The sequence below is a fragment of the Salmo salar genome, chromosome ssa21, assembly GCF_905237065.1.
Source record: "Salmo salar chromosome ssa21, Ssal_v3.1, whole genome shotgun sequence".
NCBI lineage: Eukaryota > Metazoa > Chordata > Actinopteri > Salmoniformes > Salmonidae > Salmo > Salmo salar.
Window position 1 is genome coordinate 26,758,365 of NC_059462.1, and position 26,757 is coordinate 26,785,121.

At 42.8% G+C, this 26,757-nt stretch overlaps 1 protein-coding gene across 2 annotated transcripts; it reads right to left on the reverse strand.

Moving 5' to 3' along the window:
• Positions 1 to 170: 170 nt before the first annotated feature.
• Positions 171 to 25,033, reverse strand: LOC106582043 (titin homolog). Of its 2 annotated transcripts, XM_014164735.2 has the most exons (14): positions 24,946 to 25,033; positions 24,498 to 24,623; positions 24,084 to 24,182; positions 23,922 to 23,984; positions 23,661 to 23,819; positions 23,318 to 23,467; positions 23,040 to 23,198; positions 18,666 to 18,821; positions 18,437 to 18,561; positions 18,145 to 18,363; positions 17,396 to 17,867; positions 6,690 to 6,805; positions 5,099 to 5,164; positions 171 to 4,805 (listed from the first exon to the last, which is right to left on the reverse strand). In XM_014164735.2, the coding sequence occupies exons 1-14, from the start codon at positions 24,974 to 24,976 to the stop codon at positions 453 to 455; spliced, it is 6,294 nt and encodes a 2,097-aa protein (XP_014020210.2). In that variant the 5' UTR covers positions 24,977 to 25,033; the 3' UTR covers positions 171 to 452. The 2 variants fall into 2 exon arrangements, with proteins under 2 accessions (XP_014020210.2, XP_045560579.1); XM_045704623.1 differs by lacking the exon at positions 23,922 to 23,984.
• Positions 25,034 to 26,757: the final 1,724 nt, after the last annotated feature.

Consider the following 26,757-nt stretch of genomic DNA (forward strand, 5'->3'; position numbering starts at 1 on the left):
GGCTCCAAGTGCCCTTCCAGATAGTCATAGTACATTCATCTATAATTACAGTATACTGAACTCTAGAGGTTAATGATACCCTATCACCTAGGTATAGAGACAGAACAATCATCTTTTACTATGTCTACTATATCTACTAGAAAAACAGTCTTTGCTCCTGACAGTCCTGGGAAGTTCTCAATTTCTCTTTATTTAATACAAATATCTGTATATTACAATTCAGTACAGTATAGTGCATGAGTACACTCAGTTCAGTACCTTACAGTACAGTGGGCATATTGTGTAAATTGTATGCAGATATTGATTAAATTCAAGGAGTTTACGTAGGGTCGTGCTGTATATTGAGCACCTGCTTAGTTTTCTCAGGTCCAGACCCATTCCAGCCGTTATTAACAGTCAGGTTATGGGTTCTGACCCAAATAAAATTGGGAACCATTGATGTCCAGTATATTTCACTTCAGCTCCAGGTACTGGGGTAAGACATTGTTCCAGAACTGTTGGGATTCTTGGGTTCCATTGGCCTGTTTTCCCCCTGTGGTCCTCTGCTTGGTGCGGGCCGGTGGTTTGGGTTTCTCCATTGGGGGCTCTTCCTTCCCTTTCCTGCTGGGGGGAGCTGCTTTAGGTGGTAGGCTCAGTGACCCTTTCTTTATCCCTTTCTGTGATTTTCTCTCTTCTTCTTCTTCCTCTTCTTCTTCCTCTCCCTCCTCTTCCTCTCCTTTACTATCTTTCTCCTCCCTTTCTTCCTCCTCTTCCTCTTCTTCTCCTTCCTCCTCTCCCGCTTCCTCCTCATCCATCTCCTCTTTCTGTTCACATGCGCCCTCTTCTTCCTCCTCTTGTTCTACCTCCCCATCACTTGTCTTATTTTCTTTCCCTTCTTTTTTACCCCCCCCCTTCTCCTCCCCCTCCCAGTTGTTTCCCCTCACTTCCTCTTCTTCCTTCTCGTCTTCCCCCTCTTGCCACTCCCTTTCCTCTTTTTGTTTATTTGCTTCCTCATCTCTCTCTTCACTCACTCCTCTTTCCTCTTTCTCATCTTCCTGTTGTTCACCATCCCCCTCCTTTTCACTGTCATCCTCTCCTTTCTCCTCATTATTCTCTTCTCTTTCTTTCATATCCTCATCCTTTCCTTCTCCCTGATCTTCTCTATCCTTAATTTCCTCTTCTTCCTCCTTCCCTTCACCCTCTTCCTTTCCTTCATCCTCCCCTTCTCCTTGGTGTCTTTCTTCTTCCTCCTCTCCCTCTTCCCCTTCCTCTCCTTCCTTTTCTCCCCCTGCATCTTTGTCTCCCCCTTCTTCTTCTTCTTCTTCTTCCTCCTCCTTACCTTTTCCACCTTCAACCGCTTCCTCTCCCCTGGCTTGTTTCTCATCATCTTCTCGTCCCTCCTCACCCTCTTCAACTTCGTTGTTCTCATCCTCTTCATCTTCCTTTTCATCCTCTTCTTCCTCACCCTCAACTGCTTCCCCCTCTCCTGCATCATCCTCATCTTCTCCACTTTCTTCATCCTTTCCCTCATCCTCTTCTTCCTCCCCCTCCTCCTCACTTACACCTGCCTCCTCCTCCCCCTCCTCCTCATTTTCTTTACTTTCACTACCTTCCTTATCCTCTCCCTCTCCTTCCTCCTCTGCTCCACTCTCTTCATCTTCTTGGTTCTCTCCTTCCTCCTCTGCTCCACTCTCTTCATCTTCTTGGTTCTCTCCTTCCTCCTCTGCTCCACTCTCTTCGTCTTCTTGGTTCTCTCCTTCCTCCTCTGTTCCATACTCTTCCTCTTCTTGGTTCTCTCCTTCATCCTCTGCTCCACTCTCTTCATCTTCTTGGTTCTCTCCTTCCTCCTCTGCTCCACTCTCTTCCTCTTCTTGGTTCTCTCCTTCCTCCTCTGCTCCACTCCCTTCGTCTTCTTGGTTCTCTCCTTCCTCCTCTGCTCCACTCTCTTCGTCTTCTTGGTTCTCTCCTTCCTCCTCTGCTCCACTCTCTTCGTCTTCTTGGTTCTCTCCTTCCTCCTCTGCTCCACTCTCTTCCTCTTCTTGGTTCTCTCCTTCCTCCTCTGCTCCACTCTTTTCGTCTTCTTGGTTCTCTCCTTCCTCCTCTGCTCCACTCTCTTCCTCTTCTTGGTTCTCTCCTTCCTCCTCTGCTCCACTCTCTTCGTCTTCTTGGTTCTCTCCTTCCTCCTCTGCTTCACTCTCTTCGTCTTCTTGGTTCTCTCCTTCCTCCTCTGCTCCACTCTCTTCCTCTTCTTGGTTCTCTCCTTCCTCCTCTGCTTCACTCTCTTCGTCTTCTTGGTTCTCTCCTTCCTCCTCTGCTCCACTCTCTTCCTCTTCTTGGTTCTCTCCTTCTTCCTCTGCTGACTCAGTAGCTTTACTTTCTTTACTTTCTGCTTTTTCTGCTTGTTTATCTTCTTTCTCTTCTGCTGATCCCTCACTCTTGCTCTCAGCCTCATTTCCTGATTCATCACCACTCTCCTCCTTTTCATACTCACTCGAATTGCTCTCCTCCTCTTCCTCTATTTTTTCATCCCCACTCTCTTCATCACTGGACTCTTCTTCACTATTCTCCTCCTCTCCACTTGTCCCAGAACCACTTTCGCCCTCTTCTCCTTCCCCCTCACTCTGTGCACTCGTCTCCTCTCCCTCCTCCTCTAGGCTTGCCTCAGAATCACTCTCTTTGCTCTCCTCCCCATCACTTGTCCCCTCACTATCACTCTTCTCTTCTTTCTCCTCCCCCTGTACTGCACCCTCATCACTTTTCTCTTCTTCCTCCTCCCCCTTTATTGTCGCATCACTATCACTCTTCTCCTCTCCCTGTTCCCACTCTCCTGTCCCCTCACTCTCACACCTCTCGTCTTCCTCCTCCCCCTCTCCTGTCCCCACACTATCACTCTTTTCTTCTTCTTCCGCCTCCCCTACACACTTTTCTTCTGCCTCCGCGCCCTCGCTGTCTTCACTCTTTTCTTCTGCCTCCACGCCCTCGCTCTCTTCACTCTTTTCTTCTTCCGCACCCTCGCTGTCTTCACTCTTTTCTTCTCTACCCTCCTCTCCCTCTCCGCTGGCCACAGTATCACTGTCTTCACTGTTATCTTCCAGACCCTTAACACTTCTGTCATCCTCTTCCTCTTGTTGGGTGCTCTCCATTTCTGTCCCATCTCCATGTCTCTTTGTGGACTCTTTATCTTCATCATCCTCAGCTTCCGAACTTTGACTACTAGAGATCTCATCATAATCGACCTTGGCCTGACCTCCTGACCTCTCGCTAGCAGCCTCTGTGGTTTCTGGGTCCTTCTCAAAACTCCTGCTCCCCACTTCCTGATCAGAATTCCCGAGGGTGCTGATGCGGGCGTCGGTCCTCTTGCTTTGCTCAGCTGTGCTTGGATCTGATGTTGAAGAAGAGGGTGATGTGGAGGAAGGCTGGGTGATGGCGCTCTGTTTGGTGAACCTCTCTACCCGGCTGAACCGCCGAGGAGGGATAGAAGTGTCTGTGTCACTCTCCGACTGAATCCCCCTCATGCTCGTCACCGCCTCACTCAGGACCCCCATGGCTGCCCCCGCCATCCCCACATCTGGAAGGAGAGAGGCTGCATCGCTGAGAAATCCTCCCCAGCTAGGCTTCCCCTCCTGGGATTCATCAAAGGCATCTTCCCCTGGGACCTCCACTCTATCCCTGACCTGACAGACAACCAGTGACTTTGTTGACTTCTTATCTCCAGCATTTTGAGGTAGTGCATCTGATAATGAGAGTGATGTGACTGGTGATTTGGCCTTTGAGGTAGTTTCTACTAAGACTGCTTGGCTGGAAACCTCTGTCGGCTTGCTTTTCAGTTTCACTGGGGCTCCCTCTAACTCAGTTAGTTTCGCGTCAACATCTTTAGGTTTGGGCACATTTTTTGTTTTGGTGGGTGCACTCTCTTTTTCTTTGACTTTGCCTTTATCTTTAACTGCCATTTTGTTCCCCACAGTTGTCCCTGACTCGTTGAAAGTAATAGACTCTTCCATCTTCTCTTCATTCACCTCTTTTGCCTTCTTTTTTACCTTTATTGGAGTGCCTTTACCTTCAGATGGTTTGTTATCATCTACAATCTTCTTGGGAATGCTCTTTACTTTCAAAGGAGTGGTTTCAGCAATAGCCTTAATTGGAGTTGTTTCCTTCTCCACAGGTTTACCTTTAACTTTGACTGGAGGGGACATGATCTCTTGAAGTGGTTTATTTTGAACTTCAAAAGTTTTAGTATCTTCCTCTGCAATCTTAGATTTCTTGTCTTTGGATGCCTCAACCTCCTTACCTTGAACTTTTACAGGGCCTTTACCTTTCATCTCTGTACCTTTATTCACCTCAGACAGCTTGCTTTGACCATGTTTTGGAGTGCTGGATTTATATTCAGACAGTTTGTTTTGACCATGCTTTGGACTACTGGGTTTAGACACAGATATCTGGATCTGGCTCTGTTTAGGAGTGCTAGGTTTCGATACGGATAACTTGCTTTGTTTCATTGCAGGTGAAATTGGCTTAGACCCTGCTTTACCTGTGCTTTGCAGATTATTACCCGTCAGTTTACTGGTGTTCACTTTGATGCCAGCCTTTTCTGCTGTCAGAGCAATGTTTTCCTTGCCGCTGGCTGGGGTCTGAGGATTCATTAAGCATTTTGGGCTCTTTGGGGGCGTGCCCTCTGCCTTTAACGAACTCAAGCTGGAGCCTCTCAGAAGCTCGGTGGGAAGGGCCTTATGGAAAAGTAGCTGCGGCTTCTTGTTGGCCGAGGCTTGTTCAACCTCCATTTCTGCCTCCTTAACAGCTCTCCTCAGAGCCCGACCCTTTTTATGTCCCTGGAGAGATAGAGAAAGAGTGAAGGGGACAGAAAGAGAAAGACAGCGGAAGACAGAGAAAGTTGTAAAGAGAAATAAAAGTAAGAGAGCAAAGGAAGAATTAGATAAAAACAGGATAAGGTTTTGCAAAAAGAGAGAATATTCAAAGAGTAGAGAAAAAGAGAGAAGGATTTGAAACATAAAGAGGAGACGGTAAAGTGTAAAGCAGAATAAAGTAGCTAAATGTACAGTGTAATAAACTTGTAGATGTCAGTCCTTATTTCCTCTCCCTTCCAGTAAATACAATAACATACCTTATCCTTCTGTTCTGCAGATGTAGTCCCAGTCTCATCGCCATAATCTCCTCCTGATGGTGATGCCTGCCTCAAAGAGAACGGGACACAAGTCTCACAACCAAACTCAACATCTCATTGAACTATATAGATACGGCAATACCTACATAGAAGTTCTTGCAATGAAACCACTATAAAGGGTTACAACACAAAAGCTATAATCTTCTTTCCATCAGGAATGTAAACAAAGTGTGTGTAATCAGCTTTCCTGCAGGCAAGCATGAGCCTACAAACCGCATAACTAGAGGCCGGTAGGAAGAACTAAGACGCATGGCGATTCAATCCCTCAATTTTTTCCCCATCTTTGCTGGAAATAAATGATAATCTGAGATAATGAGAGGGTGCTCATTGCCAAGGCAACCTTTATTAGAAGATTTTCCATACAATTCATTAACATATGCACCTTCATCAACGTGTGCCAAACTCATCTATCTCATACATTCTCATATACTACACCTCAGAGGCTCTCTATGGACTAGATAAAACCTGTACAGTATACACACAGGCTCATATCACACAAGACACTGTAACGGCTCTGTGTAAAGTATGACCTCAGATGCATGGGAGAGGAAGCACAACAAAAAGAAAAGCCTGGTCTTCCCAATATCATGTGTTTCTCTAGCTGCTCTCGCTCCTCCACGTCTGTTGTTCACAGTGCTGGATGTCATTGTGTGCTGCAACAAGCATGGTCTGATGAAGACTGTGATGAAGATATTGTTGGTAAAAACATTGTGCTTGTATCACTAAAAGCATCCAACTTCTGTGGCAGTGTTTGGCTGTGTGTAGCTAAATACGCTTCTCATCTGAACACAGGAGACTCCCTCACAGTCTCCCTCAGCAGGAGTCATGGAAACATGGACGTGAAGTGTGTCGTCATCCCAGCCACGTCAACACTATGGATTAGCTACACACAAGGAGGTGCTGTATGTGTATGTGTGTGTGTGTGTGTGTGTATGTGTATACTTGTTCTGTGTGTGTATGTTGATGGGAGGGATGGTGGCAGGGACAGGGGTTAAGCTCAAACACATTTGTTTATTGGCAGGAGCCATCTGTAGCACTGAAGCTGCCTTAAGGAGATTTATGACATATTTTCTTGGAAAAGCTAATGAGTATGAGACAGATACAGAAACAGATGGAGAGATCCCAAACCAAGTACAATTAAAATGAATGGTTTTGGGTTTCCCCCCCAGTGTTCCACCAAATGGAAAATGCCCCCCTATCTCTCTCTCTCTCTCACACACACACACACACACACACCCACACACACACCCACACACACGCACACCAGAGTGCGCTGAGCTATGCACATTTTCCTGGAATACTCAAAGACTGCCTGCAAACACTGTTTCCTGCCTTGGAGCACACAGACCCCAGACCAAAGTAAAGGAGAACAGAAAACCCAGACAAATGTAGAGGGGAACAGAGACCATTATGATCCCAGGCCAAAGACATGGAGCCCCCATACTGTACCTCAGAAGAAAGCAAGACAGCATACCTACACATAACACATGCTACAAATGGTAATATTCTATAATAAAACCACTGTACTCACCAGGTCTGGCAACATGTCTTTATTGTCCTCTTCATCCATGACATCCATGTTCTTCTCCAAATTCTCAATGAGCATCCGGCTGTCAGTTGCTTCTGTCACAGTGTCCTCGATCCTCTCTGTAAACACAGATACTGAGAACATGGCTGCACTGGGATAGGTCCAGACTTGGGTTCAAATATTTCAAATATCTCAATTACTTTCACAAACATTCAAAGTAAGTATTCAGATATACAGTACCAGTCAAAAGTTTAGACACACCTACTCAATGGTTTTTCTTAATTTTTTACTATGTTCTACAATGTTGAATAATAGTGAATATATCAAAACTATCAAATAACACATATGGAATCATGTAGTAACAAAAAAGTGTTAAACAAATCAAAATATATTTTAGATTCTTCAAAGTAGCCACCCTTTGCCTTGATGACAGCTTTGCACACTCTTGGCATTCTCCAAACCAGCTTCATGAGGTAGTCACCTGGAATTAATTTCAATTAACAGGTGTGCCTTGTTAAAAGTTAATTTGTGGAATTTCTTTCCTTCTCAATGTGTTTGATCCAATCAGTTGTGTTGTGACAAAGTTGGGGTAGTATACAGAATATAGCCCTATTTGGTAAAATACCAAGTCCATATTATGGCAAGAACAGCTCAAATACGCAAAGAGAAACGACAGTCCCCATTACTTTAAGACAGGATGACAAATCAGAGCAAGATTACTGAATGTAAGTACATTATTTACCTTCAGAGGTGAATATATCAAACCAGTTGAAATGATAAAAGCGTTTTGTTGTTGTGTACTCTCCTCAAACAATAGCATGGTCTTTTTTCACTGTAATAGCTACTGTAAATTGGACAGCGCAGTTAAATTAACAAGAATTTAAGCTTTCTGCCCATATAAGACATGTCTACTCTATGTCCTGGAAAGTTGGCTGCTATTTACAACATCATTCTAGTCACATTAGCGCATGTTAACAACAGCCGTTCCGGTTTAAGGACACCGATCTTAAAACCTCTATGGGACCGGCGGGACGAATTCGTCCCACCTACGTAACATCCACTGCCAGCCTGTGGCGCGATTTTCAAAATCTTCAAAATCCTATTACTTCAATTTCTCAAACATATGACTATTTTACAGCCATTTAAAGATAAGACTCTCGTTAATCTAACCACACTGTCCGATTTCAAAAAGGCTTTACAACGAAAGCAAAACATTAGATTATGTCAGCAGAGTACCAAGCCAGAAATAATCAGACACCCATTTTTCAAGCCAGCATATAATGTCACCAAAACCCAGAAGACAGCTAAATGCAGCACTCACCTTTGATGATCTTCATCAGATGACAACCCTAGGACATTATGTTATACAATACATGCATGTTTTGTTCAATCAAGTTCATATTTATATCAAAAACCAGCTTTTTACATTAGCATGTGACGTTCAGAACTAGCATACCCCCCGCAAACTTACGGGGAATTCGCTAACATTTTACTAAATTACTCACGATAAACGTTCACAAAAAGCATAACAATTATTTTAAGAATTATAGATACAGACCTCCTCTATGCACTCGATATGTCCGATTTTAAAATAGCTTTTTGGTGAAAGCACATTTTGCAATATTCTAAGTACATAGCCCAGGCATCACGGGCTCGCTATTTAGACACCCGGCAAGTTTAGCACTCACCATAATCATATTTACTATTATAAAAATGTCATTACCTTTTGTTGTCTTCGTCAGAATGCACACCCAGGACGTCTACTTCAATAACAAATGTTGGTTTGGTCCAAAATAATCCATCGTTATATCCGAATAGCGGCGTTTTGTTCGTGCGTTCCAGACACTATCCGAAATAGTAAAGAAGTGTCGCGCGCTTGGCGCAATTCCTGACAATAAAATTCAAAGTATTCCATTGCCGTACGTCGAAGCATGTCAACCGCTGTTTAAAATCAATTTTTACGTCATTTTTCTCGTAGAAAAGCGATAAAATTCCGACAGGGAATCTCCTTTTCGGCAAACAGAGGAAAAAATCCCAAAGGCGGGGGCGGTCGGGGTCACGCGCATAAGCTAGTGTCTCTTGATGGGCCACTTGAGAAAGGCGATAATGTGTTTCAGCCTGGGGCTGGAATGACGACATTCTCTTTTTCCCGGGCTCTGAGAGCCTATGGACGACGTGGGAAGTGTCACGTTAGAGCAGAGATCCTTAGTAAATGATAGAGATGGCAAAGAAGTTCCAGAAATGGTCAGACAGGCCACTTCCTGTAAAGGAATCTCTCAGGTTTTGACCTGCCATTTGAGTTCTGTTATACTCACAGACACCATTCAAACAGTTTTAGAAAATTTAGGGTGTTTTCTATCCATATGTAATAAGTATATGCATATTCTAGTTACTGAGTAGGAGTGGTAACCAGATTAAATCGGGTATGTTTTTTATCCAGCCGTGTCAATGCTGCCCCCTAGCCCTAACAGGTTTTAAGACATGAAGGTCAGTCTATCCAGAAAATGTCAAGAACTTTGAAAGTTTCTTCAAGTGGAGTCACAAAAAACATCAAGGCTATGATGAAACTGTCTCTCATGAGGACCGCCACAGGAAAGGAAGACCCAGAGTTACCTCTGCTACAGAGGATAAGTTCATTAGAGTTAACTGCATCTCAGATTGCAGCCCAAATAAATGCTTCACAAAGTTCAAGTAACAGACACAAACTCTAAACATAAACTGTTCAGAGGAGACTGCATGAATCAGGCCCTCGTGGTAAAATTGCTGCAAAGAATCCACTACTAAAGGACACCAATAATAAGAAGAGACTTGCTTGGGCCAAGAAACACGAGCAATGGACATTAGACAGGTGGAAATCTGTCCTTTGATGTGATGAGTCCAAATTTGAGAGTTTTGGTTCCCACCACCGTGTCTTTGTGAGACACAGAGTAGGTGAAAGCTAGGATCTCTGCATGTGTGGTTCCCACTGTGAAGCATGGAGGAGGAGGTGTGATGTTGTGGGAATGCTTTGCTGGTGACGCTGTCTGTGATTTATTTAGAATTCAAGGCACACTTAGCCTCTTAGGGCTAGGGGGCAGTATTTACACCGCCGGATAAAAAACGTACCCGATTTAATCTGGTTACTACTCCTACCCAGTAACTAGAATATGCATATACTTATTAGATATGGATAGAAAACACCCTAAAGTTTCTAAAACTGTTTGAATGGTGTCTGTGAGTATAACAGAACTCATATGGCAGGCAAAAACCTGAGAGATTCCTTTACAGGAAGTGGCCTGTCTGACCATTTATTGGCTTTCTTTGACATCTCTTTCCAAAACAAAGGATCTCTGCGGTAACGTGACACTTCCCACGGCTCCCATAGGCTCTCAGAGCCCGGGAAAAAGCTGAATGTCGTCATTCCAGCCCCAGGCTGAAACACATTATCGCCTTTGTCAAGTGGCCGATCAAGGGACAGTGGGCTTAGGCGCGTGCACTGGTCGCCCCCGTCTTTCTTTTTTTTCCTCTATTTACCGAAACGCAGATTCCCGGTCGGAATATTATCGTTTTTTTACGAGATAAATTGCATAAAAATTGATTTTAAACAGCGGTTGACATGCTTCGAAGTACGGTAATGGAATATTTAGAATTTCTTTGTCACGAATTGCGCCATGCTCGTAACCCTGATTTACCATTTCGGATAGTGTCTAGAACGCACGAACAAAACGCCGCTGTTTGGATATAACGATGGATTATTTGGGACCAAACCAACATTTGTTATTGAAGTAGAAGTCCTGGGAGTGCATTCTGACGAAGAACACCAAAGGTAATAACATTTTTGTTATAGTAAATCTGATTTTGGTGAAGGCTAAACTTGCTGGGTGTCTAAATAGCTAGCCCGTGATGGCTGGGCTATGTACTTAGAATATTGCAAAATGTGCTTTCACCAAAAAGCTATTTTAAAATCGGACATATCGAGTGCATAGAGGAGTTCTGTATCTATAATTCTTAAAATAATTGTTATGCTTTTTGTGAACGTTTATCGTGAGTAATTTAGTAAATTGTTAGTGAATTTGCCGGAAGTTTGCGGGGGGTATGCTAGTTCTGAATGTCACATGCTAATGTAAAAAGCTGGTTTTTTATATAAATATGAACTTGATTGAACAAAACATGCATGTATTGTATAACATAATGTCCTAGGTGTGTCATCTGATGAAGATCATCAAAGGTTAGTGCTGCATTTAGCTGTCTTCTGGGTTTTTGTGACATTATATGCTAGCTTGAAAAATGGGTGTCTGATTATTTCTGGCTGGGTACTCTGCTGACATAATCTAATGTTTTGCTTTCGTTGTAAAGCCTTTTTGAAATCGGACAGTGTGGTTAGATTAACGAGAGTCTTGTCTTTAAATAGCTATAAAATAGTCAAGGTATTTGAAAATCGCGCCACAGGATTCAACTGGCTGTTACGTAGGTGGGACGATTTGGTGCCACCTAGCCCAGAGAGGTTAACCAGCATGGCTACCACAGCACTCTGCCATCCCATCTGGTTTGTGCTTAGTGGGACTATCATTTGTTTTTTAACAGGACAATGACTCAAAAATATACCTCCAGGCTGGGTAGGGCCATTTGACCAAGAAGGAGAGTAATGGACTGCTGCATCAGATGACCTGGCCTCCACAATCACCTGACCTCAACCCAATTGAGATGGTTTGGGATGAGTTGGACCGCAGAGTGAAGGAAAAGCAGCCAACAAGTGCTCAGGTAATGTGGCAACTACTTCAAGACAGTTGGAAAAGCATTCCTCATGAAGCTGGTTGAGTGAATGCCAAGAGTGTGCAAAGCTGTCATCAAGGCAAAGGGTGGCTACTTTTAAGAATCTAAAATGTAAAACATATGTTGAATTGTTTAACACTTTTATGGTTACTACATGATTCCATGTGTGTTATTTCACATTTTTGATGTCTTCACTATTATTCTACAATGTACAAAATAGTAAAAATAAAGAAAAACCCTTGAATGAGTACGTGTGTCCAAACTTTTGACTGGTATTGTATAGATACATACACACATATATATATATATATATATATATATATATATATACATACATACATACACACACACATATACATATATATATATATATATATATACATACATACACACACACATATACACACACATATACATTATATATATATACAGTACCAGTCAAAAGTAGGTGTGTCCAAACTTATATACACAGTACCAGTCAAAAGTTTGGGCACACCTACTCATTCTAGAGTATTTCCTTTATATATAAAGTCGGAAGTGTACATAAACCCTCGCCAAATACAGTTAAACTCTGTTTTTCACAATTCCTGACATCTAATCCTAGTAAAAATTCCCTTTCTTAGGTCAGTTAGGTTCACCACTTTATTTTAAGAATGTGAAATCTCAGAATAATAGTAGAGAGAATTATTTATTTCAGCTTTTATTTCTTTCATCACATTCCTATTTGGGTCAGAAGTTTACATACACTCAATTAGTATTTAGTAGCATTGCCTTTCATTTGTTTATCTTAGGTCCAGAATTTGGGGTAGCCTTCCAAAAGCTTCCCACAATAAGTTGCGTGAATCTTGGCCCATTCCTCCTGACAGAGCTGGTGTAACTGAGTCAGGTTTGTAGGCCTCCTTGATTGCACACGCTTTTTCAGTTCTGCCCACAAATTTTCTATAAGATTGAGGTTAGGGCTTTGTGATGGCCACTCTAATACCTTGACTTTCAGTGTCCTTAAGACATTTCGGCAGAAATTTGGAAGTATGCTTGGGGTCATTGTCCATTTGCAGGACCCATTTACGACCAAGCGTTAACTTCCTGACTGATGTCTTGAGATGTTGCTTCAATATATCCACATAATTTTCTTTCCTTATAAAGCCATCTATTTTGTGAAGTGCATCAGTCCCTCCTGCAGCAAAGCACCCCCACAACATGATGCTGCCACCCCCATGCTTCACGGTTGGGATGTTCTTCGGCTTGCAAGCCCCCCCCCTTTTCCTCCAAACATAGCGATGGTCATTATGGCCAAACAGTTCTATTTTGTTTCATCAGACCAGAGGGCATTTCTCCAAAAAGTACGATCTACGTCCCCATGTGCAGTTGCAAACTGTAGTCTGGCTTTTTTATGGCAGTTTTGGAGCGGTGGCTTCTTCTTTGCTGAGCGGCCATTCAGGTTATGTCGATATAGGACTCGTTTTACTGTGGATATAGATACTTTTGTACCCGTTTCCTCTAGCAGGTCCTGTTTCCTCCAGCGAGGTCCTTTGCTGTTGTTCTGGGACTGATTTGCACTTTTCGCACCGAAGTACGTTCATCTCTAGGAGACAGAACGCATCTCCTTCCTGAACGGTATGATGGCTGCGTGGTCCCATGGTGTTTATACTTGTGTACTATTGTTTGTACAGATGAACGTGGTACCTTCACGCGATTGGAATGAACCAGCCTTGTGGAGGACTACAATTTTATATATATATATAAAAAAATTGTAGTCCTCCTACTGCTCAAAAAAATAAAGAGAACACTAAAATAACACATCCTAGATCTGAATGAATGAAATAATCTTATTAAATACTTTTTTCTTTACATAGTTGAATGTGCTGACAACAAAATCACACAAAAATAGTCAATGGAAATCCAATTTATCAACCCATGGAGGTCTGGATTTGGAGTCACACTCAAAATTAAAGTGGAAAACCACACTACAGGCTGATCCAACTTTGATGCAATGTCCTTAAAACAAGTCAAAATGAGGCTCAGTAGTGTGTGTGGCCTCCACGTGCCTGTATGACCTCCCTACAACGCCTGGGCATGCTCCTGATGAGGTGGCGGATGGTCTCCTGAGGGATCTCCTCCCAGACCTGGACTAAAGCATCCGCCAACTCCTGGACAGTCTGTGGTGCAATGTGGCGTTGGTGGATGGAGCGAGACATGATGTCCCAGATGTGCTCAATTGGAATCGGGTCTGGGGAACGGGCGGGCCAGTCCATAGCATCAATGCCTTCCTCTTGCAGGAACTGCTGACACACTCCAGCCACATGAGGTCTAGCATTGTCTTGCATTAGGAGGAACCCAGGGCCAACCGCACCAGCATATGGTCTCACAAGGGGTCTGAGGATCTCATCTCGGTAGCTAATGGCAGTCAGGCTACCTCTGGCGAGCACATGGAGGGCTGTGCGGCCCCCCAAAGAAATGCCACCCCACACCATGACTGACCCACCGCCAAACCGGTCATGCTGGAGGATGTTGCAGGCAGCAGAACGTTCTCCACGGCGTCTCCAGACTCTGTCACGTCTGTCACGTGCTCAGTGTGAACCTGCTTTCATCTGTGAAGAGCACAGGGCGCCAGTGGCGAATTTGCCAATCTTGGTGTTCTCTGGCAAATGCCAAACGTCCTGCACGGTGTTGGGCTGTAAGCACAACCCCCACCTGTGGACGTCGGGCCCTCATACCACCCTCATGGAGTCTGTTTCTGACCATTTGAGCAGACACATGCACATTTGTGGCCTGCTGGAGGTCATTTTGCAGGGCTCTGGCAGTGCTCCTCCAGCTCCTCCTTGCACAAAGGCGGAGGTAGCGGTCCTGCTGCTGGGTTGTTGCCCTCCTACGGCCTCCTCCACGTCTCCTGATGTACTGGCCTGTCTCCTGGTAGCGCCTCCATGCTCTGGACACTACGCTGACAGACACAGCAAACCTTCTTGCCACAGCTCGCATTGATGTGCCATCCTGGATGAGCTGCACTACCTGAGCCACTTGTGTGGGTTGTAGACTTCGTCTCATGCTACCACTAGAGTGAAAGCACCGCCAGCATTCAAAAGTGACCAAAACATCAGCCAGGAAGCATAGGAACTGAGAAGTGGTCTATGGTCCCCACCTGCAGAACCACTCCTTTATTGGGGGTGTCTTGCTAATTGCCTATAATTTCTACCTGTTGTCTATTCCATTTGCACAACAGCATGTGAAATTTATTGTTAATCAGTGTTGCTTCCTAAGTAGACAGTTTGATTTCACAGAAGTGTGATTGACTTGGAGTTACATTGTGTTGTTTAAGTGTTCCCTTTATTTTTTTGAGCAGTATACATATATACATATATACACACAGTACCGTTAAAAAGTTTGGGGTCACTAAGAAATGTCCTTGTTTTTTGCATATCTGTTGCGTATCAAGTTGCGTATCTGGAGCATCAACATTTGTGGGTTTGATTACAGGCTCAAAATGGCCAGAAACAAAGGCTTTCTTCTGAAACTCATCAGTCTATTCTTGTTCTGAGAAATGAAGGCTATTCCATGCGAGAAATTGCCAAGAAACAACATACAATGCTGTGTGCTACTCCCTTCACAGAACAGCTCAAACTGTCTCTAACCAGAATTGAAAGAGGAGTAGGAGGCACCGGTGCACAACTGAGCAAGAGGACAAGTACATTAGAGTGTCTAGTTTGAGAAACAAACACCTCACAAGTCCTTAACTGGCAGCTTCATTACATAGTACCCGCAATACCCCAGTCTCAACGTCAACAGTGAAGAGGCTACTCCGGGATGCTGGCCTTCTAGGCTGATTTGCAAAGAAAAAGCCCCATCTCAAACTGGCCAATTTAAAGAAAATATTTAGATGGGCATAAATAACAGACACTGGACAGAAAAAGATTGGAAAAAAGTGTTATGGACAGACAAATCTAAGTTTGAGGTGTCAGATCACAAAGAAAAACATTTGTGAGACGCAGAAAAAAATTAAATATGCTGGAGGAGTGCTTGATGCCATCTGTCAAGCATGGTGGAGGCAATGTGATGGTCTGGGGGTACTTTGGTGGCAGTAAAGTGGGAGATTTGTACAGGGTAAAAGGGATCTTGAAGAAGGAAGACTATCACTACATTTTGCAACACCAAGCCATACCCTGTGTACGGAGCTTAATTGGAGCCAATTTCCTCCTACAACAGGACAATGACCCAAAGCACAGCTCCAAACTATGCAATAACTATTTAGGAAAGAAGCAGTCAGCTGGTATTCTGTCTATAATGGAGTGGCCAGCACAGTCACCAGATCGCAACCCTATTGAGCTGTTGTGGGAGCAGCTTGACTGTATGGTACGTAAGAAGTACCCATCAAGTCAATCCAACTTGTGGGAGGTGCTTCAGGAAGCATGGGGTGAAATCTCTTCAGATTACCTCAAAAAAGTGACAACTAGAATGCCAAAAGGTCTGCAAGGCTGTAATTTCTGCAAATGGAGGATTATTTGATGAAATCAAAGGACACAATTATTATTTCAATTAAAAATCATTATTTATAACCTTGTCAACGTCTTGACTATATTTCATGGAAAACAAGGACATTTCTAAGTGACTCCAAAGTTTTAAATGGTAGTGTGTGTGTGTGTATATATATATATATATATATATATATAAGTAAAAGCAACAATCAAATATATAAAAGCAACAATTAAAGTCTAGGAGGAAGGATAGGCTAGCCAATAAAGTTTAGTCTTAAAGATGGCTTTACAAGTGGGATGCACTGTTGAGCACAAACTTTTGACTGGTACTGTACTTTATTTAAAAACTATTATAATGCATTTGGAAATACACTTGGAAAGTATTTGAATAACTAAAATACACTGACTCAAATACACTCCAATGCATTTAACCCAGGTATTTGAAAATATTATTTGAAATAAGTATTTGAACATACTGTCAAATACAATTTGGCAGACTATTTGGTTTTTACAAATAACCATTGAAATACTGAAATATAAGTCTGTAAAACTTAAATTAATAGCCCAGACATTGATTTGCTTAAATCACTGAACACAACAGGTGTTTATTAGAGAAAGGCTTCTGTTTGAGCCAGGCGTCTACTTCCATAATTAACACAGCTTTTGCTCATTTGCATTGTTAATTTTTGAATTCCAGCATTCACTTCCAGCATTTTAATAAATGTCTTCATTTCCTGCACTAATGTGTTATCATTTACACGTTGTGTCACGTTTTCTCTTAGTATGCCTCTATTCGAAAAATAAAAACTTTTCATTGACAGAATAATTATTCTCCTCTTGACTGTGCATTTTTGGCAGTTTTTACTTTCTCCACTAGAATGTGATCGGCCAATTTCTGGGGGTCTGTACTCCCTAGATTGTTGATGGTTTTTGTGCCTGCCAGTTAGTTAGCAGCGCTCAGCTGTTAGTAGCCATTGGCTAGCAGTTTCTTACTGGCGATAAAAAACGGATGATTGCCATAATGTTTTCAAGTCATCACTGAATTATTTTATTTACCAAATTCAAATATTAAACCTTGTAAATGTCATGGTAATTCATGGTTACCTCGTGAAATGTGTGCAGTTGCCTGGCCATTAAAAGGGACAGGTGTCTATTTGAGACGGCGATTAATTTAAGTTTTATGAGTGATTGTTTTTGGCTGTGTATTTGAAAATACACAAATACACAGAAAAAGTATTTTAAATACCAGATACTCAAATCCATGTATTTGAACCCAGGTCTGGATAGGTCATAGAATATGGGCTGCAGTTATGCCTATATACAGTGCCTTATTCAGACCACTTGACTTTTTCCACATTTTATTACGTTAAAGTCTTATTCTAGAATGGATAAAAATAAAATAAAATCGAAGACAAAAATATTCAAGGGGTCTGAATACTTTCCGAAGGCACTGTGGTGAAAAGGAAAGATAGCATTGTAGGATTCAGCTACCTGTCTGTGGTGAGGTGGGACCCTCAGACAGCGTTTTGGAGGATTGGTTGTCATCTGTGGGCTTTACAGAGGAGGGTTTAGGGGACATTGAGGGGGTGGGGAAGAGTTTATGTGTGGATTTAAAGGACTGTGAGGGGGTGAGGCGTTCTTTAGATGCATATTTGGGTGATTTTGATGGGCTGGGCCTCTTCTTAGGCGAGAACTTGGAGGAGAGTGAAGGGCAAGGACGGTCTGGGAATATGAACTTGGGTGACGGTGTTAATGGGGTTTTGGATCTGGATTTAAGGGACAGAGAGGGACTGGGGGGGTCGTTTGAGGAGGGATTGGAGGACAGTGAGGAGGTGCAGGGGTCTTCAGATGGTGTTCTGGAGATGCGGATATTTCTGGACAGGGGCAGGGAGGCGTTGAGGAAGCCGGACATCAGAGGCGGAAGGTTACGGAACATCTGGCCAAATTGCTCTGGAGAACTCTCCTGAAACACACAATACAGAAAAGTAGATACATCTACTAAATAATGGCTACATAAGGGCTAAATTGCTCACTCAGACCATAATAATAGTATTAAAGAGTAGTTACTTAGACTGGTTCACATAAAGTCGGCTACTACACATGACCATTACTGACGTACAGCAATGTGATGCAACACTGGTCGCTAGTGAAGGCAACCAAACACCACAACTCTGTCACCCTTTATAATCAACACTTCGGATCTCCTTTCTGGAACTGTCAGATATTTTGGCAGTACTCACCCTCTCCCTGCGGCGGGCCCTAGCAGACAGGGTCCAGAGAGGAGGTGTGGTCTGTGGGTTGGGCATCAGGAAGGAGGGGTCCATCAGGAGCAGCTCGGTGTAGGTCTCCAGAGACTCCAGAATGCTCTCTGTAACATCATCCTCCTCTATCACCACTTCCTCAACCTCTGGGAGTCTGGGCATAGCCAGCACCAGCATGTGAGAGCCACCACATGCCACCTGAACACACATACACAGTATTAGCAGGTGCACAAACATAGACACAGACACACACAGACACTACTTGACTTACTGACTGGACACTGTATTTGAGGAACCGTGGGCACAGTGTTGGTCTGAACTGGTTGGTGAAGTTCTCTTCCCCCAGTCCTAGTTTACCCTGGCGACCGTCCCCAAAGGTGTACAGAATCCCACTGTCTAGAGTGAGAGAAATGAGGTCTCAATGGAAAATGCTCAGGCTTCAAATTTCTGAATAACATCCATTCAACAGTGTATACTAGTAGAATAGTATGGAAGATTGCCTGTGATCACTGCAGTGTGGTTCTCTCCACAGGTTACGTGACTGACTCTGCCATTCCGGAAGTGGTCCAGTGCTTTTGGCAAAGGTACCTCGAACAGGAAGGTCCCATGGCCTAGCTGCCCATGCTGTCCCCGCCCAAATGCGTACACATTGTCCTCTGGAACATGGAGAGGGAGAGAGAGTGAGAGAGAGGTGTAGAAAAAGATGAGACAGTTACCGGCTAGGAACAGTAGACAGACTATTTTATTTCATTAACAGTACTGTATCTTTAGTTAGTATTAACCCTTTGACGCGTATGATCACATATCTGTGATCATTGTTGAGTGGTCCCTGCAGCGTACCATCGCAAATATGTGATTGGAACAGTAGCAACAGAACATATGATGCAACAAACGTGTCTAAACAGCATTGTTGTCTCAAAAGCATCTAAACAATGTTTTGTACTGATGATAAATAAAGGTCTTCATAACTTAATTCCTCAATTTCACCTTTTATTGTAAAAGATAAATGCAAACTTCATCATCCAAACATCACACGGAACACATCCAAACTCATTCCATGAACCAGTCTAAATAACAGGTTGTGCTGACAAAAAAATTAACATAAGTTAGCAACCTAACAACTAAACTTGTTTACAATGTACCACATATCTGCTGAGCACAAGGGAGAAATGTAATATTGTTTAGAAAAGAGATGCCTGTGAGCTAAGCTAAGAGCAGCTAAATTCTTTATGCTTGCAGCCAGGTTTGTTTATGCTTGACAATTGAAAACTCCCTAATCCCAGAATGCCATTCACTATAAGACACAAATAAACAAAGTCAAAGTCAAAAATGACTGCGCCCATTGCCTGAAAAATATGAACTTTTCAGCATATTTAAAATATTTGATGTACTTGTTACAGTGTATACAATAACCAGAGCACATGAATTTACCGTTTTTGACAAATCACAAAGCAAATAAAATGTTATCACCTCACAGATCATTACCCCAAATACAAACCTACTGCCTGGCATAACCATAGTGCGAAAGCTAAACAGGGATGAAACCATTTTAGGGGGGTTTGTGGGGGGGGGGGTCATTTCATTTATGGGGAGTTTTCAAGTCTATGGGCGGAAGAAATGGGGGAAGGTATCGTGGGGGGATATCATGCAGGAAATATTACTACGATGGGGGGATTTATCAATAAATGGGGGGCAAACACAGGAGAAGGTTATATGCTAAATAAAAATAAAACCCCTGGAAAGGTCTAAGTTGGCAACCCTGAGATACCATAGTTACAATCTGATGTTCAAACAACTGGAAATCTCTGACTTCCGCCTTCATTGCGTTCAAGACAACTGGGAACTCGGGAAAAAACGAGCTCGGACTGGAAAAAATATTTTTGAACAGTCATCCACCTCAGAATTCCAACTCAGGAACTCGGGCCTCTTTCCGACCTGAAGATCACTGACATCATGATTTGACCTCGTATTTTTAAGAGTTCCCAGTTGTCTTGAAAGCACCATAAGCCAGTCGATTGAACTATCCCTTCACCTTGTTTTATATAGCATCTTTGGTCTGACATCTTTACATGACAACCAGAATGCATTGTATGATGTCAACAAACATGGCGCCACACATAGCTGGAAAATAGCTTAGCATTAGCTCATCATAATCACTACATCAGTTAAAAAAATATTTTACACACATCATATGTGTCCATTACAATCTATGCAAGAATCGGAATGCATGATTTGACACCAGTACTTGGAAACATATGAATAAAACAGTAAATACATTATGCTCCATACATACATACGGTATGTTACAGTAGAAATGACAACACGATATACAGAAAATAAGGCACTTACTTTGATAGGAATGCACACATGTCCAAAGTTATTATATGTAAGGAAAACAACAATGAAGGCAATGCGGGCGCCAGTCAGAAAATTTGCCAGGGGGAAAAAGTTTGTGCAAGGCCTGTTCTGACTAGAGATGGCTACTTGATCTGGGGGAAACACTGGGGAAGTGATTGGGCTCTTGTCGAAGAGAGAAGTTTGTCCGGCTCAAACATAAATTGTCCGCAACAGTGAAATGGGCTAATTCTTATGTGAATTAATGAGGAGCCGGAACAGACCTCAATTCATAGCCTATAGATAATTAGCAGGCAGTGTGCCTTGGTTTGAGGGCAGCATGGGTTAACTGTCCTATTGCGTAACAATCATATTTTGGAACAGCGATGCATTCTGACTAGAGGGCGACCGATTATGATTTTTCGCCGCCGATACCGATACCGATTATTGGAGGGCCAAAAAGGCCGATGCCGATTAATCGGCCGATTATTGTTATGATTTTTTTATATATCTATATACACACACACACACACACACACAACACACACACACACACACACACACACACACACACACACAGCTCTGAAGTGACAACGATACTGAAGAGTCTGCTTAGGAGACAAGTACTCTCAACTGTTTGAATAATAAAAATAGAGTTTAAGTTACCTGTGATGAATGCTGAAAACAAAAACTGTAATTTCTATATGCAGGAAATCCTATTTTAATAATGGGCATGGTAAGAATTGACTACCAAAGTGCGAGTCATAATTCCCATGACACCATCCAGCAAAATCTGAAAAGCGGTTCCTTCATTTATTCCATAGGATATTTTTAGATTAACTTAAAATAAGGTCTGTGTTTGGTTTAGGCTTACACCACCTTGCCAATTTTATAACTGTGTAGATATCCATAGGATATAACTCTGATCAATATAAGCGAAGATAAAAAAAATTGTAGAGTGGATTTATGAAAATATGTTGACAAACGTTACCTAGTGAGATTTACACGGGTATTGAAACGCTGAGGCAGTTTAAGCACAAAACACAGACCTTATTTGAAGTAGATCAAGACATTCTCTATGGAAGACATGAACGGTAAAATAACGAAGGAACCCCTTTCAAGTTCAGCCGTAAGTTATTACAGGAATTATGACGCGTCGACTATTTCTCTCTAAACCATATACCTTTGACTATTACGAGCCTGTTGCTGCCTACCACCGCTCAGTCAGACTGCTCTATCAAATATCAAATCATAGACTTAACTATAATATAATAAACCTTACGTCATTAATATGGTCAAATCCGGAAACTATCATCTCGAAAACATTATTCTTTCAGTGACATACGGAACCGTTCCGTATTTTATCTAACGGGTGGCATCCATAAGTCTAAATATTCCCGTTACATCGCACAACCTACAATGTTATTTCATAGTTCTGTAAAATTCTGGCAAATTAGTTCGCAACGAGCCAGATTCTGTATACCCTGATTCTGCGTGCAACGAACGCAAGAGAACTGACACAATTTCACCTGGTTAATATTGCCTGCTAACCTGGATTTCTTTTAGCTAAATATGCAGGTTTAAAAATATATACTTCTGTGTATTGATTTTAAGAAAGACATTGATGTTTATGGTTAGGTACAGTCGTGCAACGATTGTGCTTTTTTTCGCAAATGTGCTTTTGTTAAATCATCATCGTTTGGCGAAGTCTGCTGTCTTTGTTAGGAAGATATAGTCTTCACAGTTCGCAACAAGCCAGGTAGCCCAAACTGCTGCATATACCCTGACTCTGTTTGCAAGAGAAGTGACACATTTTCCCATGTTAAAAGAAATTCATGTTAGCAGGCAATATTAACTAAATATGCAGGTTTAAAAATATATACTTGTGTATTGATTTTAAGAAAGACATTGATGTTTATGGTTAGGTACACGTCGGAGCAAAAACAGTCCTTTTTCGCGAATGCGCACCACATCGATTATATGCAAAGCAGGACAGGCTAGATAAACTAGTAATATCATCAACCATGTGTAGTTAACTAGTGTTTATGATTGATTGATTGTTTTTTTATAAGATAAGTTTAATGCTAGCTAGCAACTTACCTTGGCAACGTAAAGCAAGTGGTTAGAGCGTTGGGCTAGTTAACGTAAGGTTGCATCCCCAAGCTGACAAGGTAAAAATCTGTCGTTCTGCCCCTGAACAAGGCAGTTAACCCACCGTTCCTAGGCCGTCATTGAAAATAAGAATGTGTTCTTTAACTGACTTGCCTAGTTAAATAAAGGTTGAAATGTTTTTTTTTTAAACATTTTTAAAAAAAAGTTTCAAAAAAATAAATCGGCAAATCGGTGGCCAAAAATACCGATTACCGATTGTTATGAAAACTTGAAATCGGCCCTAATTAATCGGCCATTCCGATTAATCGGTCGACCTCTAATTCTGACATCACGCACATAAAACAACTCACACTGGGGCGACCGTTAGAGATATTTGGAACTCACATGTGAAAACGTTAAGAGTAATAGTATTTAACAGAGGTATTTACTTGTGAGTGCCACTGTGTGCTCCCCTCCACAGGACACTTGGATGACCGGGTCCTGGATGCTTTCCACCCGCTGAGGGACTCTGTGATTGGCTAGCTGGTCTGGGAATACACCCAGCCTTCCGCTCCCACTCTCCCCAAACGTGTAGAGGTCCCCATCCACTGGAACAAGCCCAAACCAACAACAATAACCCAGCCACGTTATTATATAACAACAGGATGTGGTATGCATAAGGTTAAGATCCCAATATAAAATAACCTTGCATGTGTGAGTGTATTACCTGTGACGAACGCTGAGTGGTGGTATCCACAAGCCACCCAGGCCACTGGTTGTCCCACCATCACGTCTCTGGGCTCTGAGGCGTAGCTCTCTGTGCCCAGACCGATCTGGCCCACAGAGTTATCACCCCACATGAACAGCCTGCCGTCCTCTAACACAGCACACAGACGGCATGTGAAAGATCAGAAACACACACAGACTGACAAGGAAGACACAGACAGACAGACAGACAGACAGACAGACAGACAGACAGACAGACAGACAGACAGACAGACAGACAGACAGAGATAGGACTGCTCTACACTGATGATGCCAGTAAACAACCCATCTGTCGTCATCCTTACCTGTCAGGGCAGCTGAGGTGTTGCAGCCAGCAGCAAGCATTTTGATTGGTGCATGGTCAGAGAAAGGATGAAGCAGGTGGAAGGTGTTTGTGTCATCACAGTGTCCCAAACCAAGCTGCCCCTCCTGGTTACTGCCAGCACCATAAACACGCCCACTCCCTGACAACCATGGAGGAAAGACTCATAAGTAATGATAACAGCAGATATTCATTCATAACATCCTCTCAAGTAATGCCGAGTAAAATAACATGGTTCTCTTACACGTGCACACTATTGTGTGGTCTCTCCCACATGATGCAAACTTAACTTTTTCAGACTTCAACGCTAAAGGAAAAAAACATAGGTTTTAACATTACAAAACGTAGCAAAACTTCGACAAAATATGAGTCGAACATAATCCTAGTACATGATGGACTGACTGACCTTTCACAGCGGTGGGCTTGTTGATGTTGACATTGATCTCTGACCCCAGTCCTAGCTGACCCCAGGTATTACTTCCAAACATGAACAGCCTGCCATGGCCTACAGGTAGGAGAAAAGGCATTACACTTTTATTTCATAAACTGCTAATAAAACTCTTAATTATACTGTTTTTATGCATTTGTTTAAAAAATGTATTTTTATTTGAATGCCTAAATACTACACGTATGGAAGTATAAGACCTTTTGTTCATTGCAATAACTAATTACAGGTTCAATATAGCATCAATAAACTGTTAATAACTATTTATAATAACTTATAGGCATTTTATAAACAACAGACAGATAATTTATGGTTTTATACAGCGTCTCCAAGTCACCCAATCCCATGGGAGATAGTTGGCTACAAATTGAGTACCTGTTATGACAGCAGTGTGATCACCCCCACATGAGATTTCCTCTGGATGGTCATTCTTCAGCCAAAATTTACTGGGCACATTATCAGCAAACTTGCTCTTCCCAAAGGTGAAGACTGCTCCTGTTTCTGTTACGGTAAAAAAAATAACTACTTTCAGACAGGAGAGAAACTATGACATTTCATTGGAGTTTGGGGATATAACAGGTTTAATATAGCCTACAAGGTTTGGTTGTACTAAAATGACCCTGATTTCACTAGGCTAACGTTACAGGAGTAGGTAAATCCTAATGCCAAGCGGTTGTCAGCTACCTATTTAAGTCGCTGCAAGCCAGAAATAGCAACAGGTTAGCGAATGGTCACCACCACACATTAATGGTGCTACACTATCTAAATAATAGCCATATGCATAAAAAAAAGCGAGATAGAGACTCTTGACAGGTTTTCTTACCAGGTATATCAGCCTCCGTCTGACCGGTCATCCCTTCCCTGGCTTCGGAACACCTCACAGATACAGGTGACGTTCCTCGACCGAAATAACCTTCTTCTTCTATGGTATTATGGCGGTCCGCAAACAATCGTTAGAGATGCATGCCACCACCTACTGTACGGATGGTAAACTATGAAACAAATATCGATAGTAGGAAAGGGGGAAAAACCGACATCATACAAAATAAAAAAATAGACACATGAAAAATAAACATCCCACTCCTTCAGTCAAAGTCCATTCAAGTCTTTGGCTAATTTTTCCTAGCCACCGTGCTTCTACACCTGCATTACTTGCTGTTTGGGGTTTTAGGTAGGGTTTCTGAACAGCTCTTTGTGACATCAGCTGATGTAAGAATGGCTTTATAAATACATTTGATTTGATTGAAGTCACATCCCTACACATGGTAATTTTTTCCCAAGATGGCGTAGCAGTCGTACGTGTGTTTTGTCTTGTCCCGTCTTGTTCCGTGTAAATAATCGGTTTCCTAGTTTTTTCCCCGTATATATTTCGTATATATTTTAATCTCACTTTCAATCTACGGACTGAATATACTCTCCTGCAACCCGCCTCACCCAATGTGGTACGGATCTGCTATTTTTATACTTTAGAACCGGAACCCCCATCAAAAGCTAGCCAGCTAACTAGCTACTAGCTAGTAGTCTTCACCATTAACTCGGACACCAGCCAGCCTCAACTCAGTCAATACCTGCCAGTCTGCACAGCACGATATCAACCCAGAGCATATCGGACTGCTTTTTCTCTACCACATCTCTGGATTCCTAACGTAAGCTCTGGACCATTACACCGGACCATTACACTCGGATTGCAGCTAGCTAGCTGCAATCCGAGTGGCTTCTCCTGCCTCTGTCCCGAAGCAAACACCAGTTAGCCTTGAGCTAGGCCCATCTCCTGGCTAGCCGAAGAGGTCTACCAGCTAATTCTTGGGCTACAATACCTCTTATGTCAAAAGACCTGTACCCTTTATTGGCAACACGGAGCCCCGCCGATCCATCACGACTGGTCTGCCGACGTAATCGTCCGAGGTGGTTTCAATAGGCTTTTCCATTATTGTGACGTCGCCGAAGACCCATCTGCTGGCCACGGCCCGCTAGCTCCAGCTCGCCTAGCGTAGTAGCGACTACTGAACGGCTCCCTGACTCACCTATTGCTTCTCATTGGACCCTATGATCACTCGGCTACACATGCCTCTACCTAATGTAAATATGCCTTGTCTACTGCTGTTTAGGTTAGTTATTATTGTTTTATTTTACTGTAGAGCCCTCAGCCCCACCCTAAATGCCTTAGATAGCTTTCTTGTCGCACCCTCCACACATGCGGAGACCTCACCTGGCTTAACTGCTGCCTCCAGAGACGCAACCGCTCTCATCGTCACCCAATGCCTAGGTTTACTTCCACTGTACTCACATCCTACTATACCCTTGTCTGTACATTATGCTCTGAATCTACTCTACCACACTCAGAAATCTTCTCCTTTTATTCTCTGTCCCCAACGTTCTAGACGACCAGTTCTTATAGCCTTTAGCTGTACCCTTATCCTACCCCTCCTCTATTCCTCTGGTGATGTAGAGGTTAACCCAGGCCCTGTAGCCCCCAGCACCACACCCATTCCCAAGGTGCCCTCATTTGTTGTCTTCTGTAACCGTAAAAGCCTTGGTTTCATGCATGTTAACATAAGAAGCCTCCTCCCTAAGTTTGTTTTATCCACTGATTTAGCACACTCCGCCAACCCTGATGTCCTAGCCGTGTCTCAAT